Consider the following 23,276-nt stretch of genomic DNA (forward strand, 5'->3'; position numbering starts at 1 on the left):
CAAACCAATGGTTTAAAATCTTGTTTCACTGTAGAAATGTTTTAACTTTACTTTGAGGTAATTTGCTCTAAAAGCAAACCAATCTGTAAGTAAAGATACAGACTACAGAAGCTGTTGATGTACATGCTCGTGTGGAAGTGTCACTGCTGCTCATTCAACATACGCGTGATCTGAACGTGTTCTGAGGAAAGAGGTTCATCATCAGTCCTAGAGGTCAGCGGAAAACAACATTAATACATTATTTTATTTAGTTATTTGTGTGAAAGATCAGTAACCGTCAATTACTTTTAAAAAAAAATGTCTGCTTTTAGCGACTTCACGTGGTTGCAGGTTTGAAATAGAATGTCACCTTTTCATTGTATTAGCGCTTTTATATTTGCTATTTATCAAATTAATGACTATTGACATTCTTCAGGCTGGCTATTCTAATGAATAGGCTATGTTTAGCAAAATCAACATCTGGTTATATTTCTTAATAGAGCCTATTGAACTTAAAGGTCGTCCCATATTGGACAAAATGTTAACCCGGATAGGTAGTCCTGAGAGTAGGCTATACAGTACAGGCATCTTGCAGTTTAACCTGTTTAAGCAGATGTCCAAATGTTCTCGCGGCTGCGGGCACTTTAGGACCCTGCGGAGAGCTTAAGTGCGCGGCTTGAATACGCTTCATTCCCTTAAACTTACATTTGGAGATGATCGCTTTCAGCAGGTCAGTTGTTCTCTCCCGGACAGGGTAGGTACTAAGCGCTGACAGCAGCTAAATCTAACTGGAGTTTTGGCCGTATTGACTCGCATTTCACGGGCTGAGTATAAATTACAATGACTTTTTATTGAAAAGGCGGGACTTCATATCTGTAAAGTATGTTCAGCTTTCCGATGAACAGTTGACAGACGTGTAGGAGAACCTGTACATCGCATTTAGTCAACTGCTGTGGAGTAAAATCTCTGGGACATGATCTGATCAGTAAAGACCGGATTCATTCATTTGATGTTTTCTGTCTGGAAAACTGTCAAGGTGGGTTATTTTTGTCGTTCGCATGTTGCATGAACCAAAAGAGTCCAATCATCATCTATGTGTAGGCATTTTCTATCTTCATTTTCAATTGAGGCAGGTATAAAAACTTACTGTTGCGTAATTTCCTATGCTACCATGTGAAACAGATCGTTCAGGTTCTTTTTTCCTGTGTAAATAGTTATTTTATTTCTGACGTAGCTACACCTCTAATTGTCCAATAATCGATAGCTGAACGGATTTATCAAAATGTCAAACTAAACTGCACAGTTCATCCATTCTTACATTTATACTGATGATATTTGCTTCTATATTTAAAGGAATGCATATCGCATTTTCAATTTGTAATTCTTAACTTGAGCTCATATTCCATTACCTTTCCACGCCTCATGCGCACGAGCGTTCCAGGTGCGACATTGGTTAAGACATAGAAGATCAACAATGTTTTGTCTCCGAATAAAGGTGTTTTGTCTAGGTCTTTTTCTTTTCTTTTTTTTTGTTAAAGACTATTTTTTTATAAGCCTCGCCTGTTGCACTTTTTCTTGTACGTGTCAAAAAGGCATTTAATGTTTGACGCACCAATATTTTGAGTTCGAAAAAAGCCCTTTTTATTCTGTAGATATTTAGAAAAAGCTATATGTAGCCTACAGGTGCTTTTAATAACCCAGAAACTATACCACTAAACTTAAGAACCCTAATGACAAGATTAAATCCTTAAATACTAATTTAAAAGAAAATTTAAAGAACCACGCAGTAGACACTCAAGAACCCTACAGCTGAAATGAGAAGGATCTTTACAGCCTTTCAAAGCACCACTGAAAACCTTTACTTTTTAATAATAAAAGTAACTGGCCATTAATCATGAATGTCTAAACCTTATAGGATGTTTTAATTAAATTAAAAAATATTTGAAAAATGGATTTTAAAGTCAATGCAAATTTTGTTCCCTTAATGATTATTCATTCATTGGCATTTGTTTCAATCTTAATTGGAGCTCAACACAGATATGTTACTTTAATTAAGTAAACTGGAAGGACGTGACTCTGTGTTGATCTCAGTGGTGTGGCGGTATACATCAGTACGGGAATGCGAGTAGCACTCAAGACCACATGTCACTTAGTGTGTGTGTCAGAGCATGCAAACCTTTCGGGAAAGAGGTAGTTAATTATGTATGTTCCTCTGGTATGTGGTGACGATGTGAAGCAAGCGACAGGCTGATTGGCATTAATCGTGGAAAGGTTGATTCCTACAGGTCTAGAAGAACATGCCAAGCACTTTTGATGTGTGAAGCTTTCCTCTAAAGCTTAGAAGTTTTTTGGTTTGTTTTTTTATCTAAATTTGAAATGTACACTCGTAAAATAAAGGTCCTGTATTTTGCATGCATCTATGGTTCCATGAAAAACATTTATGGAACCTTTCCAATGCACAAATTGTTCTTTGTAGTGGAAAATGTCTCTTTAGATTATTAAAATGTTCACAAAAAGAAAAAAAAGGTTACTAATCACTGAAAGGTTCTTTTCTGAACCCAAAATGGGTCTTGCTATGAAACTTTCTTAAGAGTGTAGATAATTATTCACCAGTATTCTCTTACTGGCATTACATTAACACTAGAGCAGATGCCTATCTGTCAGTTCAGAAACTGACAGAAAACAAAGCTTCACAACCTAAAAAAAGACCGCAAGGTGCTAAGTTGTTAGGGCTTGTTTCAATTTCAGCACCCGAACAGCTCCTGTCCCATTGCACACAAGGCTAACATGTAAGCATGTGGTAATATGTGTCTGAGAGCAAGAGAACAGCGAATAGGGGGTTAAGGGAAAAAGCAGGAATGATCAAGGCATGTCAGCAGGATTGACACTATGAGGGACAACAAGGATAGTGGTAAGACCACTGAGTAAATAGAAGTATCCACAGTGATTTTACAGGGTACCTGAGAGTCTGTAACCAATGCGAGCCATGTGCTATGAGCGTCGACTGACTTAAAAATACTTTGGTATGCTTCAGTTGCCTGGGGAGTAAAATACAAGTGGACACCGGGTGGTGTTTTCAGAGGTTCTGAAAAAAAAAAAAAAGGAGGAATGAAAAAATACCCAAGCCACCACTACACTTTTTTCTTGGACATATGGGACACTGGTAAATCATTCATGGTCCTTTTTTCATAGCAACATTATTTTCCTGCTGTTGGAATCCAGACGTTAAAAAAAAAAAAAAAAAAAAAAATACAGAAGAGATTATTTCAAATAGTATTAAGGGAACAGTTCACCCAACATATATAATTAACATGAAAATATTATATAACAATAATATAAAAATATATAATTTGTTCAACCTTAAGTCATTTCAACCACCACTGTGAAACACAAAGGGAGATGTTTTGAGTTCTCAAAAATTATCTGAACAAAAAAAAAGATTCTGAAATTACAATTAATTGGGACTGAAGCTTTCATAACTTACAAAAAAACAGAGACAAAACCGTAAACCTATCATAAAAGTGGTTCATACAACTCATGACCTGTATGAATTTGCAGTAGTTATTCACTGATAATATTTCCCTCAAGGGAGCTTCTAATTTCTCCTTTTCTATTTCAGGGAAGAATGAGTTTGGAACTTTAGGTTTCATCATCATCATCAGTATGATGGTCTTAAATGCTGATGCTTAAAAGTGAATTTAGTCACCACAACAATATAACTAAAATTAGGAAAGACGGATATTCGCTGCTGAATACTGCTGATATAAAATTAGCATCGGCCAATAACCATTATGGTACCGATATATATTACATCGCTATTTATAATGATATCAAGGCAGAGAGATAGGATGTTTTTTTTTGAATATATCTCAATACATAGTTCGTGAGGATGCCAACTCTGACTGATTTTGGAAAAACCCTCCGTTTATTTATGATGAGCTGGCACTTCCACGGTCTCCATTCATCTCTAGAAAATTCCAGGAAGCTCTCGTTCCTCTCTTATCAGCCTCCAATGTATTAGTTTTCTCTCTAATGCAAGCCTGATAAGCTCACACTTCTCAAATTCCTAGTGTTAAGTGCATGGAAAAAAGTCTCTCCCATCTCTACTGTAACCCAATCACAGGACTGGGAGTCTGAAGCTTTATCTGGATTAGGAGTGTGATAAAACACTTGTGTGATATCGGACCGCACCTTATCTATCCCTCTATCCATGCCTGCCTCCTTTAACTTATCGCCTGTTCTTGCGCTTTAGAGCAGCCACTATTTCAGTCCTATTACTGACATTTTTTATGAAACTCATGATGCTGACGGCTATGCAGTAATGTCTTATTAATCACATCCTGCCCCGTGCCGGGGGCTGAACGTGGTAATTGGCTCCTTGTTAGACATCAGCATGATTGACAAAGCACATTTAGAGGCTGCTCTGTCTCATCTATCATGGCTCGTCCCCCAATTTGAGGGGGGACAGACTTAATCAAGTCAACCAATCATACCCCACCATCAAGGATTCCTTGTTTTGATAGATATGATGGAGGAGTGCAATCTGAGACCTGTTCTGTCATACTGTATGGCCAATGCATGCATCATTGATTTTAAATTATTGATAGTTACTAATACACAGTAAAAAGTGAAAAAGTTACTATAAAAAAAAAAATTACTCACCCTCATGTTTCTCCAAACCTGTTTGACTGACTTACTTCTGTGGAACACACAAGGAGAAGTTTAGCAACATGTTCACATTTCTCTTTCCCATACAATGAAAGTGAAAGGTGATCAGGGACTTTCAAAATCCAAAAATGTGAAAAAGCGTCATAAAAGAAGTAGCTTGGATTTAGGTCTGTTCACACCAAGAACGATAATTAAGACAATTAAGATAATAATATTAGTGTCCACACCAATGCAACATTTTCTGTTTATTAAAAGTGCACACTGCAGGTACTGTATATTGTCTGTTGCTTTAAATGTTCAAGCTCAGGTGGATTCTGATTGGCTCACGATGAAACAAAGTTTCTATTGTTCATCAGCTAGAAAAGATTACAACAAAAATGTTTCTTTGTGGCCTGGTAGTCCTGGTTACAACAGTAACAGTTCCCTATCTGTCAAGTCACTTTGCCATAACAGCTTAAACTTGTTATGAGGTATTGGCGGTGCTGATGACCGCCCCCCAGTTGTTCCTTCCACAGCCAGGAATACGGGAGGAGTACTCTGGGTTCAGGCTGAATACCGAGCCCAGAGCCCTGTCCTCAGACAGCTCTCCAAATATGCATACCATTTATTCTATCCGACTTATTTGTAAGTGTGAACTCGTGAATGGCTCACAGCTGTGCAGATCAGAATTAGTGCTCGGGAAGCACTCTTTCTCCTAGAGAAACTACGATGACCACATCCGGCCTTAAGGGAGGTTAATATGTGGAATACGTCACATAGACTTACCAACCAGGAAGTACAACACATGGAAAGAAGTCCCTGCGGTAGATCCTAGATGAAAAGGGAGGAACCACTACAAATGCAGTGACTGACGACAGAGACTGAGTTCTACCTATGTGAAGACACGTGTTTACCGTTAGAGAAACCATATCATGGACAATACATCCTAGGGGATTACCATCATGGAATAATTATGGAGAACCCAGCCCAAATATACGGGCTGACCTGAAAGGGCATGCATCACGAGTACTGGGCCTGACGTCATATTTTCTCCACTGAATTCGACTGCTGCAGTGTGCTGAGGGAAAAGTAATTTAGGGTTTCTCAGTCCAGGGAACAGGAACGTGGACAAAAAAGCACAAGTTATCATCTCAGGGAGGGGAAAGGTGCTCTGTCCAAGTGATACACCTGGCCCGTTCTCCGTAACTTACCTGTTCGTACCAATTAGCACACAGGGAACAACTGGCTCAACCTGGGGATTATAAAATCTTGTGAAAGTATTGGGTGTTGCCCAGCCTGCTGCTTTACAGATGCCTGTTGGAGAGGTGCCATTTGGTAGGACCCCAGAAGATGCAACACTTCTCGTGGAGTGGGCACGGACTCCTAAGGGTATGGTAAGGGTATTCTCCTGGTATGCCAAGGCAACGGTATCCACAGTGACTATCCACAGTGACCACAATTACTCACCCTCATGTTTCTCCAAACCTGTTTGACTGACTTACTTCTGTGGAACACACAAGGAGAAGTTTAGCAACATGTTCACATTTCTCTTTCCCATACAATGAAAGTGAAAGGTGATCAGGGACTTTCAAAATCCAAAAATGTGAAAAAGCGTCATAAAAGAAGTAGCTTCGATTTAGGTCTGTTCACACCAAGAACGATAATTAAGACAATTAAGATAACAATATTAGTGTCCACACCAATGTAACATTTTCTGTTTATTAAAAGTGCACACTGCAGGTACTGTATATTGTCTGTTGCTTTAAATGTTCAAGCTCAGGTGGATTCTGATTGGCTCACGATGAAACAAAGTTTCTATTGTTCATCAGCTAGAAAAGATTACAACAAAAATGTTTCTTTGTGGCCTGGTAGTCCTGGTTACAACAGTAACAGTTCCCTATCTGTCAAGTCACTTTGCCATAACAGCTTAACCTTGTTATGAGGTATTGGCGGTGCTGATGACCGCCCCCCAGTCGTTCCTTCCACAGCCAGGAATACGGGAGGAGTACTCTGGGTTCAGGCTGAATACCGAGCCCAGAGCCCTGTCCTCGGACAGCTCTCCAAATATGCATACCATTTATTCTATCCGACTTATTTGTAAGTGTGAACTCGTGAAGGGCTCACAACTGTGCAGATCAGAATTAGTGCTCGGGAAGCACTCTTTCTCCTAGAGAAACTACGATGACCACATCCGGCCTTAAGGGAGGTTAATATGTGGAATACGTCACATAGACTTACCAACCAGGAAGTACAACACATGGAAAGAAGTCCCTGCGGTAGATCCTAGATGAAAAGGGAGGAACCACTACAAATGCAGTGACTGACGACAGAGACTGAGTTCTACCTATGTGAAGACACATGTTACCGTTAGAGAAACCATATCATGGACAATACATCCTAGGGGATTACCATCATGGAATAATTATGGAGAACCCAGCCCAAATATACGGGCTGACCTGAAAGGGCATGCATCACGAGTACTGGGCCTGACGTCATATTTTCTCCACCGAATTCGACTGCTGCAGTGTGCTGAGGGAAAATTAATTTAGGGTTTCTCAGTCCAGGGAACAGGAACGTGGACAAAAAAGCACAAGTTGTCATCTCAGGGAGGGGAAAGGTGCTGTGTCCAAGTGATACACCTGGCCCGTTCTCCGTAACTTACCTGTTCGTACCAATTAGCACACAGGGAACAACTGGCTCAACCTGGGGATTATAAAATCTTGTGAAAGTATTGGGTGTTGCCCAGCCTGCTGCTTTACAGATGCCTGTTGGAGAGGTGCCATTTGGTAGGACCCCAGAAGATGCAACACTTCTCGTGGAGTGGGCACGGACTCCTAAGGGTATGGTAAGGGTATTCTCCTGGTATGCCAAGGCAACGGTATCCACAATACAATGGGCCATCCTCTGTTTGGAGACAGCCTTTCCCTTCTACTGTCCACCAAAACAGACAAAGAGCTGCTCAAAGCTTCTGAGGCTCTGCATGCAGTCCAGGTACACACGCAGGACGCGTACTGGATCCCGAGGCAGCGCTTGCAAGCTCACCATTTGGTCCCTAAAAGGGGTAGTGGGAACTTTGGGCACCTAGCCTGGCCGGGGTCTCAGGATCACCTAAGATAATTCCAGACCGAACTCATGGGACGTTTCGATGACAGATACTGCCTGCAGGTCCTCAACCATATTGATGGAATTGAGCACGGTCAGGAGTGCCATCCTCAAAGAGAGGGCACATAGCTCTACTGACTCAAAAGGAGCTCCCTGTAGGTCAGCAAGACAACGGAGAGATCCCATGAGGGAATAAGGCGTGGAGGATTTAACCCCTTGGCGCCTCTGAGGAACCTAATTATCAGGTCGTGCTTTTCTAAAGACTTCTGTCTGTTGCACATGGCAGTCCAACACGTCTGTTGTGACCACAACACGCCAGGAAACTTGTTCTTGGGGAACCCCTGCCTCTAGAAATGCAAGGTCTGTCCAAGGGCTGAATAAGCCATGGCTGTGATGGCCACGCGATGTGTGCCCCTGCGCCATACCCATCCATAGACTGTAAAAAAAGATGGACGATGCCCCTTCGCTCTCTTCCATTGGTCAGAACTGATGCCGCAGTATCCCGATATGCCGCTGACATCTTGGAACTTGAGTCTGCGCAGTTGCGATTTCGGGACCAGACATGCGCAATAGGGAACAGGAAGTAAATCCGCGAAATCAAGGCCCCGCCCTCACTCTCGCAGAATCAATCGCAAACACACGCTCCTGCACATTTTTTTAAAATTAATTATAGAAATTTAGATATTAAATTTAAAGCTCCGATCTCCTCAGTCCTCCGAAGATCCCGAAAAAAAAGTCTGTTGGTGCTTTAGTGACTGTTTCGCTCAGAGAACCTGTCAATCACAGCTGTCAATCATGACGTCACACCACCGCATCAAATAACTAACTAAAAACAAACTTATTTTAAAAACAAACACTTGAAATTACATCAGCGTGATAAAAACTACAGTAAATGACAGAAACCATCTTTGGAAAAACGAGATTTGAAGTGTAATTTAATTGTTTAGTTGGTCTCACATGTTGAATAACATGGGGAGGCGGGGTTTATGACCTATACTAGGACCAGCCACCGGGGGGCGATCGAGACGTTTTGGCTTCACTTTTCAGGGCTTGTGCCCATCTCAGGACTCGAGACCGTAGTCAATGCTGAAGCAGTCTCATATGCATCACCCTAAACGCGGCGTAACCACCACCAAGGATGCCATATGTCCCAGGTGCCTCTGAAATAGTTTCCGTGGAACCGCTGTTTTTTTCCCCTGAATGTTTTCAGGGAGTTCAGCATCGACTGAGCACGCTTGCTCGTGAGACATGCTGTCATGTTGACCGAGTCCAACTCCATCCTGAGAAAAGAGATGCTCTTTACTGGGGAGAACTCTTTTCCCAGTTGACCTGAAGCTCAAAGCGGCTGAGGTGTCTCAGCATCAGGTCCCTGTGTGCGCACAACAAATCTTGAGAGTGAGCTAGGATCAGCCAGTCTTCGAGACAGTTGAAAATGCGAATGCCAACTTCCCTTAGTGTCTGAACATGAGGATACCGAACATGATGGTGCTGTTTCTTTGAAAATTTGGGTACTGCTGATACTTGGCGGAACAAAAAAAGAAATGAAATCAAATATTCTCCACCTTGCCCTCCACTGGTTCTTAGTGCTCGCCTAACAAGCGGGCTGTTGGCTCGGGCTGCAGTGGAGCCTATGTGGCAGCCTTAGGCAACAAGCAGACGATGACCATCATCACTCGGAGAGCAAAGTTGGTCGCCGAGCGCAGTTCTTGCATCAATCCCAGCTTAGAAATATCCTTGAGCAGCTCTTTTAGAGCTTCTGCCTGATGGATCTGCAGGATGGCTATGGCATGCAGGCCGGAGGCAGCTAGTCCAGCAGCTCTGTAAGCCTTCGCCGTTAGAGATGAAGTGAACTTACAGGCTCTGGATGGGAGTCTGGGAGGATTCCGCCAAGTGGCAGTATTTTGCAGGCATAAATGCACAGCAACTGCATGATCCACTTGTGGAACGTCCATATACCCCCTGGCCATCCCACTGTCGAGGGTGGTGAGGGTGGAAGAGCTTGTAAATTGGGACCAGGCAGTGAAAGGTGCCCTCCATTACTTTGTCAGCTCTTCATGCACTTTTGGGAAGAAAGGCACTGGGGCGGGGCGGGGCGGGGTGTGGCATGGCTGTAGGTCACTCTCAGAACCCAGAAACCAATCAAACAACCGCAAGTGCTCAGGACAAGCATGTCTGCCAACTCTGCACCAGACTCAGTAAGAGCGACCGCACCCGAGGGTGGAAGTCCACCAAGCCCTCAGTGTCAAAAGTTTAGCCTTGGATTAAAAATTGTCAAAGTCATCTGGGAGCTCGCAACATGCAAGACGAAGAACAGGAGGCCCCTGGGGATTGACCCAGCAGAAACGCTCCCGTTGCCCTCGCATCGCCCTCAGCTCTAGCCGCCTCGGCCTTGTGAAGTGACTCTCTGAGGTGAGGTGACTCTCTCTCTTACCAGAAAAGAGAGTCGCGATTTCAGTGTTGCCACGGTCATGTTCTTGCTAATATGGACATGAGCCATCCACGAAAGCTGTCTCAGCGTGTTTTCGATGCAGACACGCACGACAAAGATTGTGGCCATCCAAGGATGAGAGATATCAACCGCACCCAGAAACAGACTGGTGGATAAGCATCTTTAAAAAGAAGCTCTCTGTCTTTGCTTGCTCTTTTATAGGATAAAGCTATTTTATAGGAAACTGCTCTTTCATGCTTGCTGAAGAACCCAGGTGAACTTTCTCTGCACTTTTCCGTGCCCTCTCCACGAGAAAGACCGCTACAATGCGCTGTCACACCAGCAATTCACTTTCTTTCCAGAGGATGAATAGATTGAGCTCGGGTATAGGTGACACTCACTCGGCTCCAAAGAACAAATCTGGATGAGTGATGCACATCGTCTCCCTTTTATAACCTTATGTTCAGTGGGAGTGCCAAGCAAATTCCACTCACCAATTCTCATTGACCTTTTCTCTCTAAGTTTCAGAGCAGTTTGGGGCTCCCAAGTCCAACCCCTAGTTTCCAAGTTGAAGTGACTGACAGATAGGGATCTTATCGTCATAGTTGTGGTGTGGACTTTGCTACTCCCATAGAATTAGGACAATTATAACAACGTTATAGTTATAGTCATCGTCCTTCGTGTGAACGTGCCTTTACTTACATGCTATATCTCAAGTCTTCTAAAACCATATGATAGCTTTTCATGAGGAAAAGGCAGACATTTATTAAAAGCCATTATTAATTGATAATCTATTCCTGTTCCTCTAGAGCACCTTTAAAATCTCATTAATGTTCATGTATATTCAAGTATGTTGCGTTAAAATGTGTCACACCAGGTTTGACGTCAGTGATGCCAAAGGTCATTGTTTATTATGTCTTGTATCTGATCCCAATGTACCAAATTTTAATTTTTAAAACAAATATCACACCAATGAAAATTAAGAGCTATGACAGATGGGAGATTTTATGAACACCAACTTAAATCCGTCTGTTCATCACACAAAGTAATCAAATTACTTTAGAAGACTTAAATGCAGAGCTTGAATCATACAGACAACTTTGATGAAACTTTTATGATATTATTTTGCCATATTTTGAGCTTGACAGCCCCTGGTCATGAGGGTGAGTAAATGATGACAGAAATTTCATTTTTGGGTGAACTAGGCCGACAGCTATTCCAACCTGACTTGACTCTTAAAAATGGCTTTCATTTGCTGTAACCTACTGTGGCCTAGTTGATTCAATCATATCAAATAAATCCAATTAAAGATTCCTTACTTACTGTATATAAAACCAGTTACTTTTATGTTATCACATGAAGCACATTTTAGGCCACTTGACAAAATATTTTTTGCAGTGTAGCACTAGTAACAAGGGCCTCTGTCCCTGACATTTAAAGGCCTATGAAATGCATTAAGGTCTATAAAATATGAAGTATGCATACAATTTCTATATCTAGAAAAAAATAATGACCTCATTCCCCCACTGCTTGCCTCACACTAGAACAGAATTTTTGAAATCTCAAATTGCTTAGAGACTATTGAGAGTTGCACGTTGGAGAGATGTGCAGACTTAGACGGTCTATTTGTGCCTGCAGGGATGTTTGGCTATTTGTCTTCCGTAATAAGCAGGTATTTTTAGGATATTTCTATGTGAAGTCCGTCTCAGCAATAGAAAGCACTTGACCTGCACCTCCTCACCTTTTCCACTGGGCTCCTCGTTATTTGCACAACACCAATCCTGACAGCTCCTCCACTGATACACTCTTGTTTTTCTCTTCTTTGTTCTTATCCCCCACAGACTGTGGAGAGCACACTGGATATGGCGATTGACAGGCAGATGATCTGAAATGGCCTCCACTAATGGCTTCAAGAAGGAATTAATATCATTCTTTCACACCGGTGACCTGCACTTACCGCAACTTTGTCAAAACACATTCAAGAGCCCCTGTAACACAATCAGACAAAAAGAAACAAATAAATGAAATTAGAGCAGCCTAAGGAAGCAGAGTCAAAGCTGGTACGGATGCCGGCCTCTTCTCCCCATTAAAGTTCAGTGTTACCACAGAGGCAGTCTGCCTCGTCACCCTCTGCCTGCTTATAATTTATCAGACTCCATTTAATGAGGCATCAGAAGAAAGGCGCAACCATGTACTTGCTGCTAGTGTTTGTACTACAGGCCCTGTGGGTGAGTTGGTGTCATGCCACGCAGCATTACCCGGCCTCATGGGGGCACTATGATGTTTGCAAGTCCCAGGTATACGCGGAGGACCGCCTGGCCTGGCATTACATGGCCTGCCAGCCTGAAGCCACTGATATGACCAAATACCTGAGAGTGTCTCTGGACCCACCCAACATTACCTGTGGAGACCCACCTGAGATGTACTGTGCCCTGGTGAGTTTGAAACAGTTTTATGAACTTCTTGATGGATGTCAAAGAGAACCATTTCACTGGTTTACAATAACTTTAGGCAAAACACACTTCATTGCCTATATTATTACATGGCTGAATACTTGATTCTTATTGACCAATTGTGATCAATTATTGATCAATTCAGCAGTCAAAGTTTTTGTATAGTGAACAGTGCTAAAACTATATATTTAAAGTGTAAATTGCAGGTTAACCACCACAACTAATTAATGTGTAAATTAAAGTGCTCAATGTGTATATATGTAAAAATTTCTGTCTTAAAATGCGTTAAAATAACATTTATTGGGGTTTCTTCAAAGGTAGCATGTTTTTTACCGTAACTGGGTGATGACGTCATAAGAGGGAGCGCGGGCGGTAATGCACTCACTCTGTGTGTGCCGGTTGAGGGAGAATAAAACGATTCGCGGGACTCCCGCAAACTAGAAATATCTGAATAAAACATAAAAACGAATACATTTTTATTCTTCTGTTGCAGAAAAGCAACAAGAACAACTAAAACAAAATAGAAACGGTTTACAGGCAGAGTTTCTATTTCTAACATGTCTGCAGCGTTGAGCGATGTAGCCAATCACAGACATATGTGTTGATTTCTTAAACGCAATAATGACCAATCAGAAGCATTTACGATGGACTCCCCTCACCGCTCAAAACTGACTTTTTGTTCAGTGCTGAATTCTGTATGCTGGCAAATCCTCTAATTATAACAAACATGTATATATTATGAAAGATTCATTGATAATAACAGAGATGTGTGAGATCGCGATGAACTGATGTCAGCTTTTTAGGAATTATTATGGGAGCGCACTTTGCACGCAGTCATGCCAGACCATGCACGCAGTAGCCCACTTGCTTTTATGTTATACAGTGATCAGGAGCATGTATGCTGATGTGTATATGGTGGCGACACATAGGCTAACTTGAAAGTATTTGGAGGTACAGAAAAAAAGTATTTTTGCGGGTGGGAGCGGGACAAAACATAAATGTTGCGGGCGGGAGAAAGTAATATAGAAAGTAGTTGAGAACGTCAGTTATAACGACCCACGTATTAAAAAATAGTCGGGTTTAAACCGGGCTCATAATTACAGCAGTTAATGTGTCGGGCAGGGCCGGACCGGGCTCGGACACAGCGGGCTCGGGTAGGGTCTTGCTTGATTTTTTTGTGCCCGATCTATACCTCGGGTAAGTTATGCTAACACTTACAGGCACGAATCAGCCGTTTGTCCTTGGGGAACTTGTGGAGCCTCTCCCCCGTTTTTGATGTATTCGTACATCCCGCACAAACACAATAGTTAATCATTTTTGCTAGCTAGGTCTCCAATATAACGTAACTCCAGCCCTGGAGCTTAGACAGTAAAAGCTGGAGTACCTTTTATGACGTCACGCCCAGCCTAGTGGAAGGGAGGGGGCGTGCTTAAAACCACTGTAAAACGTACCAACTTTTCATATTATATGCAGCATTTTGGTATAAAAAACATAAAAAAAACAATGGTGGGCGGTTCTTATCTTTATGTTTAGTAAGCACATTGCATTATCTTCGTGAAAAATTTTACCTGCAATTTACACTTTAAACATTGTCACACAGGCAATCAATTTCCTACATAGCTCTCTAGTTTCCTGTCGTATAAATCCACAGTCAATTTCTACTCAATTTCAATTTCATGCCCCTTTATTTATTTGATATGTAGCCACATAATAAGCAATATAATGTACATACGTCTTGAAAGTGTGGGGTCAGGATTTTTTTTGTTTGTTTGTTTTTTAAGAACTCACTTCACAAAGTGACAGTAAAGAAATATATCATGTTTAAAAACAGATTTTTAAATGCTGTTTTTTAAACTTTCTATTCACCATAGAGTCCTGAAAAAAGTATTACTGTTTGTTTCCACAAAAATATTAAGCAGCACAACTGTTTTCAACTGTGATAATAATGAGAAATGTTTCTTGAGCAGCAGATCAGCATTTCAGAATGATTTCTGAAGGATCATGTGACACTGAAGACTGTAGTAATGATGCTGAAAATTCAGCTTTGCCATCACAGGAATACATTTTAATATTTTTAAATATATTAAACAAAAACATTTTAAAATATATTAAAATATTAAAATGTAAAACAGTTATTTTTTGTAATAATAATTCAAAATTTTAGCAGCAAATTAAATTAAATTATACATATACATATAAAAATACATATTAACTTTCATCCATGTTTGGTGTACACTGAAAGAAGGCAAGGTCATAATATGTTCTTTAAATATTAATTTATTTCATGAATTCACAACATATTCTGTGAAAATCTCACAGATGGTCAACAGAACTGCAGCAAAATGCTCATATGCTTGCATGATGAGTACAGTTATAAAATGTTTTCCATTCCATTATAATCCATTATATCTTTTTCGTTGAGACACCTTTCAATGACATTTACAACAAACTATGGATCAGCAAATCAACCCAGAGAAAGTGCGAGAAACTCTTGGCATGTAGAGTGACAGATCACCTGATATAAGTGAAATCTCAATTATTTAACATGTTTGAAGGTAATGTATTTTATTCATGAGGGGCTTTATACAGAAGTGCATCCAAGAAATAGTGTCAAGCAGTGATAAACTGTCAGAAAGAGGAATGCAGTAAATGGACCTTTGGTAGCTGTGTACTGGAGAAACAGGGGCTAGTTGTTACATGGGCTGAACCATAGGGATTTGAGTTAAAACTAAAATTACACAAAAATGTGTGTTCAGCAGGTATATTGCATGTTAGTTTAAAGCACATTGTAATTTAGAATATTTTTGTGAAATCCAACGTTATATTTTTAATAGTGACCATAAACAAAGGTATAATTTTACAACAAGGATATTTTTCATAAATTTCAGGTCGGGCGAGTAATTTAATGTAATTTAATGAATTATAAATTATATATTATTTATAAATGTAATAAAATCACATGTTGGCCAAAACAATTATTTGTTTTGTTTTGTGTTTCATAATTATGGAAGCTTGTTTCTACCACAGAATAAAACACACACACACACACAAAAAGGTAATAGCGATTTTTTTATGTCACCATTCAGATTTTTTTCTCGCAATTGCAAAATTATTCCGCGGCGGAAAAAGGCTTTCCATATACGCTTTTTTGGCAGAATTTAAATGGTAAAGCAATTAACAGGCAGGTTCTCATTGTGATATCTCACCCCATATAGTGTAGCAATACCCCTCCCCCATTCCACATCAACCCTACCTTACAGCAACTTTCTTTCAAAAATAAACCAACCCTGAGAAATATTCACCGGATTAAAATAGACTAGTTGTCACATTACTAGACAACATGTTTCCTCTACTACGTTGTTATGGTGAAAAATATGTCTGTCATTTTTCTCAGGATTTATACCCAATCACATACCAATTTCTGTTCATCTAATATATCTGCCCACCTTTTGCATGTTCACATTATAGGCAAATTACAACCAGTTATAGCTTGTTATTAAAATATGTTTTTATTTTCATGACAGTAATCTGAAAACAAACTGACAGTCAGTCTAATGAACGTCAGCATTACAGTGGGGCCATGCCTCAGGCCATTGTAACCTATGTAAGGTCAGCATCATTTGAGGTAACAAGCCAGTCATGGAGGTCCATGCTGATAAAACATGGACCAGTAAAACAATGAGAGCTGATTTTTCTACTCCATCGTGCCTTGGGGGAAGTGAGGTTGGGGAAACAGGGGTGTCATGTAACAGCAACGAGGAGTTATGTGTTAAGTGCAGTGCTCAAGGGCACAATAGCAATGCTCGGTGGTTGGTGGTACAAAACACAGAGTATCTTGTTACTCAGCAATATTTTCTCTTGATGCCTCATTAGGCTTTTTATAGTGGAAGGCGAGTGCAATATTTCTGATATAATTACACAGTTAAACTAATTTACTAACTGCACACCATGGCTTCAATCCATTAAAAGATTCAATCAGTTGTGTTTTCTAAGAAGCTTAAACTTCCTGGCATGATCAAATATGATAAAGGGAAAAGGAACAGCAGATGGTTAATTTAAGATGCTATAATTTTTTTATGAGTAACCCCCTAATGTGAGATAGAAAAACACAGATGACTGGTGTAAAGTAAACAAGGAAATAAAGCACTGCTGTGGACCCCATCCCAACATGCTCAACAGTTCACCTTGTGTGGAACATCAATTCAATGAAGTAAACACACACACACACACACACACACACACACGTTGTTTTATGGTGACTTTCCATAGACATAATGATTTTTATATTGTACAAACTGTATATTCTATCCCCTAACCCTAACTCTTCCCCTAAACCTACCCATCACAGAAAACTTTATTTTTATTTTCATTTTCATTTTCAAAAAACATAATTTTATATGATTTATAAGATTTTTTCCTCATGGGGAACAAATGGTACTTTTGATAAACTAAATTCCAATTCTAATGAAAAAGAGATCTGTGAATTTATATCTTAAAATTCGCAATTGCATGTTATAGAATTGTAATATACTGGCAATTCTGAGAAAAGAAGTCAGAATTTATGAGTTTATATCTTACAGCTCAGACTTTCTAACTCGCAATTGTGAGTTTATATCATGCAGTTCTAACTTTCTAACTCACAATTACAAGTTTATATCTCGAAATTCTGGGGGAAAAAATCAGAATTGCGATATAACCTCGCAATTGTGAGAGAAAAAAATAGAATTGTGAGATCAAAAGTCGCTATTATCTTTAAAAAAAATTTATTCTGTGGTGGAAACAAGCTTCCATAGTGGAGTCATCTTTTCGCTTACATGAGATAAAGACATATAGTCAAAAATAATAGTCAAATAATATAAGCTGCCTAATAAAAGCAGTTGTATTCTTTATGGAGCAGGTTGCCCTATAAAGACATATTGTGGTTCACTTTTACTTGATTACAGATTTATTAATCTAACTTTATTAATCATGGCTGACTGTTTATGATGTATTTCTACAGTTGCATCAGAAACTCAACACTTTTGCTTAAGTATGATGCTGCATTCACATCAATATGTGTGAGTATTAGTCCAAGATGACTGTTGGTAAATATTTAAACTCTGTTTACAGTACAGTTAGTGCAAACTTGCTAATTATTTATTTAGTTTCTTTGCACTAAGTGTAAATAGTAGTTAGATGATATTTATACTTGGTGCAAATAGTGGCAGATACTATTTGCACCTCAGTGTATTGTAGTTCATAATAAAACAACCTTTTCTGTGTACATTGATTAAAATCATAAACGGATGCTCCCTTATTGGGATAATACCTACATGTACCTCTAACCCAACCCGATAATCAGTTTATTCCTAAATACCCATTGGCCACTTTACTTCCACTTTTCAAATACTTTCTTAATTTTTATTTAAAATAAATACCTCTCCAAGCTGATACATGATGGGATAAGGGAGAGGAATGAGTTTGGAAAAATTATAAACCGGGTCGTTCTCAACAAAAGCCAACACCTTACACATTACGCTGTTAGTGGATTTCTTTTGTAATTTTGTCTGGCTCAACTAGACACTGGTGGATGAAGTTAATGTAAATAGCCTCTGCCAACAAGACGGGATATTTGCACTTGGTGTAAAGACACTCAATTTAAATACAAATAAATCTCCATTATGCATTTGTATTATAAAACATAGGCATTATTATGAGAAAAGTCAATGTGACTCCTCTGTCTATAAGTTAACAACAGGGCGTATTTAAGATAATTTACTTTACTGTTTCTCGAATATTAAGTATGTCTGTGAGGAACTATGACTCAAATTTATCTTATTGAAGTTACTGTTTTCCTGAAGATCTTAGATTTCAGAAAAGTCTGCCCACAGGTAGATTCATGACAGGAATTTTAAGTAGCTTGTGGTGCAAGACTTCAAACATGTTCCGGGGGAGAGAGATTGTTTAAAATAATCTAAGCTAAAAACACAAAAGGCATCTCATGAGCCCAGCCAGCAGTTATATTCCATTGTGGATCAGTAATATCGTCTCTAATATCACTAAAGAGAAGGGAAGCTTGTCTCATGGTCACTGCATATTGCATTTGCATAATCAGTATACTGCATAGAAAATAAGTATGGAAAAACATTGGACTGGTGCAGCCATCTCTAGAAATCATATTAATATTAAATAAATTATTTATGTTAAATTTATATTAAGATTTATATAATACAATATAAAAAGACAAGAGATTTACCATAAAACTATTTACCTTACCATAAACGGTGAACATGTTTAACTGTTTGGTAACTTACAGTTAACCAATTAACAGGTTTTAACTGTAGCATTTTTATAGTTTTGTTTAAATAAATATTAATATTACAAAATATATGTGAATGTATAATTTAACTGATGAGCAGTTATAAAAGATACCATTTTAAGAAGCCATTTTAGATACCATTTCTGAGACGACATGTTCCCCCAGTTTCAATGGCCATAATGCTGCTGCAATGTCCTTAGTATTATGACATTGGACACTATTATTACAAAGAGAAAACAAACATTTTTTTAGACCAATAATTTGTGCTTTCTAAATATTACCTCACTCTATATGAAGCCTGAGCATGAGGACAACATGACCTGTGGTTCCACAATAGCAATGAATCTGTTGTGTTTTATGATCTATCACTGCTTTCACTCATTTATCACCTACACAGAGGTGGGAGTGGGAGTTGCACACACACACATAGCAGAAGATTGAGTGTATGGGACAGTTTTTTTTTTGCAGCAGGGAGTTAACCCTGATATTATTTTTAGCTGCAGCAAAAAGGGAGTGTGTCCAAAAACATGTAGATGAGCCTTTTCTCCTCTTCTCTCTAACCTTACATCTTCAGCTTGTTTGCAACATCAACAAAAATACAGCATTAAAACACAAAGCAATGCAACGTTCTCTCCCATTTTCTCCCATTCTCCCACTCTCGTCCGTTCACTGCACCATGCAAACAGGCATATGGTGTAAAATATGCAACATTCAATGCTGTTAGTCATTGTAATTTGATATTTAGGCTTCACAGCATAATTTTGTCCACAAAGCTAGATCTCGCTTTTAATAAACTGGGTTTAGCATAACACATTAATCTTGTTAATTAAAACAAAATGTTCAATTACTCTACATCTTTTCTAATTGTTTTGAGGAGGGGCCATGAGTACAAGGATGTTCTTGCAAGATTTTAAAGATCATTTATGACTACTAAAGTGGGACAAGCAGTGCACCTAAGAGATGTTGGTACTTCTGAAGTCCAGGGAATTTTAAATAATTTCAAGGAATGCTGAAAAAATCTGTGGAAAGGAAAGACTTTGCATTATAAATAAACTTAATTGCTTTTTCATCAAATTCTAAGCTTGTTCTATTTAAAATGTTAACGATTCCTGGTATTTGGACACATTAAGTAAATGAAGCACACATGCCACGACACACGTAACTTAAAGACCATATGAAAACTAAATTAGGATGTTTGTGACTTTCATTCTGTGTCTGTTAGCTTTAAAGTAATCCATAAGCTTGTAAAGGTTAACTTTCAGCTGGTATTCCCAATTAAAATGTGTCTTTAGTCTTTTCCTCAGAAAAATGCACAAAATGCAATCTTTAATGGCTGGGATGCAATCTAAAGGCAATTGGTTATTTTAAAAACCAGTTCACAAGGTCCTGACTCAAAAGGAAAGGTATACTAACACAGGAGAAACTCATGTAGAAATTTTATTGGGTCTTTTTTTTTTTTTTTTTTTTTTGAATGGATGGATGGATCCTATATGGAGGGTTGTCAAATAGATGCTTTAAAGCTGAAGCTCAACAGATGCCTCTCTACTAAAAATATGAAGAGCACAATATAATCTTGGTCCATCAATTTGAAATTACATTCCAATGCTAATTCAAATTTGAAATAATTTCAAAGTGGTCCAGACCACAAAGTGAGACTCCTTCAGCTCAGAGCAAAAGAACTTATGAGAATTTTGTAGCACATTGGCAGCAGTGCTCTGAGTCATTAGATTACTATAATTCTTCTGAACTATGACCTGCTCTTACAGAACGCATGAATGTGAACAGAGGTGCCATATTACAATGTGGTCCACAGGCAGCTTACGCAAGAAAATGAGGATGAGTGTGCAGCTTAGCACTGCTCTGAGATCATCTGAATATTGACAGACTTTATGGCAGGACTGTCTTTGTTTAGGAATGATAAGCAAAGCTATATATAGAGCCTCTTGTTTGGTGGTTCAATTCTCAGTCGCTGAATTAAGTTCAAACCACTCTACGGACAATGACATCATGACAAGCCCTGACAAGGCCATATGGTATTTTCTCTTTTAGGTTGTATTTGGATGAGGATAAAATGTCATTGAGCAGGGACATGACTTTGAAGTATCCAGACATTTAATTTCTCAGTGATTATGCAAAGATAAAAGGATTAATAATGCAGGGATGTATAAACAAGACTGATGGTTTTCATGATCTGTAATTCCATTGTTGATGTGAAGAATGGTGAAAGAGCTTGTAGACAGAAATGAAGAGTGTGAGAAAGCTATGTCTACACACATACACACACCCACACATTGGGTTTCCATGTTTTATGGGGACTTTTCCATAGACATAATGATTTTTGTACTGTACAAACTGTATATTCTTTCCCCTACCCTAACTCTACCCATCACAGAAAAGCTTTTGAACAGCCAGTAGGCCCTTTCCCAGTATAGGCCCCTGCACACTTCACCCATGGAAGCTTGTGCGTTATTGCTCCCCTGGTCTTGTATATCCAAACCTTCAGACTGACAGCAGAAGGTCTGAACTCCATAGCAGCTTTCAGGCCAAAGACTGTTATGTAAAGCAACCAAGCACAATTCGTTTTGTTCAGCGTCATGTTTAGGGGCGTGAAAATTTAAAGTTGATAACAGACCAGCAAACAACCAATAATTCATTCATTCAAGTAATTAATGGCGCATTAGTCTGTGCCGTAAACTTCAGATACTTTTGAAAATCCAGCATTTAGTTAATTCTGATAAATGCTCATTGTAAACACAACAGCTTCCTTCTTCCATGAGGGGGTTTGGCGTCACAACGTCTTTGTTTCCAGACGGACTGTTAAAGAACTCGACACACACATCTCCCGGAAATCCTTTAGAATGACAACTTTGAAACTCCTGAAGTTCTTTCCATTTTGAGTGCCTTATGCATCAGACGTTCAGCCAATGGTCCATAGGGATGACATCTGAGACTGAGGCTGAGACTAGTAAATGAATGGTTGTGTGGTAAACCCTTATATGAAGATATTCAAATTACTAGCCTCTGATCACAGGCATGCAGGGAGAATGGCAGGGTGACGCAGCATCTCGTTCCCTTTGGGGAACCATGGTTACAGTCTTAACCTGAGACGTTCCCTTTTAGGGGTACTCGCGCTGCATTGAAGACGCTGTGGGAACATTTATACCCACGCCGCCATACTAACAAGTGCCTGTCTGTGTGAAATCGTGATGCGCACACTAAGACGAAAGCAACTGGGACCCCGGAGTAGAGCCCAAATCCAGAGGTGTCAAAAGTATTCACATTCATTTCTCAGGTAGAAGTATAGATACTATGGTTTAAAAAGACTTCTGTATAAGTTGAAGTATCAACTCAAGCTTTTTACTCAAGTAAAAGTGTAAAAGTGCTGGTTTCAAAACTACTTAAAGTATAAAAGTAAAAGTAATGTAAGGAAAAAAATCCCATTAAGGATAAAAGCTTAGGCCGCGCCACAGGGGCCTATAGTGCACTACCCCACCTCCTCAAAAAAAAAAATTCTAAAGGCCATAATGACTATAATGTTATATTGAAATGTTAATGTTGAAAAATTTGGGATGCACTAGGCTACCTGTTTCAGCCGCATATATGCCCATTGAAAATGAACGCATTTTAGTGCCCATAACGCATAACGACCCCAACACTGGGTATGTCCTTGCTGGAGTGTGACGTGATTTGTGTCGTGCAGGTGTGATGGATCGCGTACAAACCAATAGGGTGTCGGAATGGTATATGTTTATAGTTCTCATCCAACCACAATCAAATTCACTCTATCCGGATGACGCAAATGATCTGGATACGTTGTTGTTGTTTTTTTTTTGTTTTTTTTACGATGACACGGTGGAATGAAAACAAGCTGAAATGAAATAGGAGTAACGAGGCTATTTTTAAAATGTAAGGAGTAGAAAGTACAGATAATTGCTTGAAAATGTAAGGAGTAGAAGTAAAAAGTCGGCTGAAAAATAATTACTCCAGTAAAGTATAGATACCCAAAATTTCTACTTAAGTAAGGTAACAAAGTATTTGTACTGTACTTCGTTACTTGACACCTTTGCCCAAATCTTACAAATGTGTGCCACGAGGACCAGCCTGCCGCATCGCATCTTGGAAGGAAACTCCCGATAGCAAAGCTTTTAAAGCAGCCATATCCTAGTGGAGTGAGCCCGGACAGCCATAGGTGAAGGCTGGCCGACTCGTATGCAAGTGAGATTGCCTTGACTACCCACTTGCTCATCCTCTGCTTAGATACTGGGAACCCTTTCCAGGTCGACCCAAAAACACAAACAACTAGTCAGTTTTTCGCCACAGGGCAGCTCTGTGGACATAAGCATCTAATGCCCTGACTGGGAAAAGCAGA

At 39.4% G+C, this 23,276-nt stretch overlaps 1 protein-coding gene across 1 annotated transcript in view; it reads left to right on the forward strand.

Moving 5' to 3' along the window:
* Positions 1–747: 747 nt before the first annotated feature.
* The window catches only part of LOC130089598 (netrin-G1), a 90,850-nt gene continuing 68,321 nt past the window's right edge, over positions 748–23,276 (forward strand). The window contains exons 1-2 of the mRNA XM_056256994.1: positions 748–1,015; positions 11,998–12,591. Coding sequence (XP_056112969.1) covers positions 12,319–12,591 — 273 coding nt within the window. The 5' untranslated portion in view covers positions 748–1,015; positions 11,998–12,318. The remainder of the gene's footprint in view (positions 1,016–11,997; positions 12,592–23,276) is intronic.

Source organism: Rhinichthys klamathensis, unplaced genomic scaffold (genome assembly GCF_029890125.1).
Source record: "Rhinichthys klamathensis goyatoka isolate OS25496 unplaced genomic scaffold, OSU_Roscu_1.1 h1tg000134l_1, whole genome shotgun sequence".
In the NCBI taxonomy this organism is placed as follows: domain Eukaryota; kingdom Metazoa; phylum Chordata; class Actinopteri; order Cypriniformes; family Leuciscidae; genus Rhinichthys; species Rhinichthys klamathensis.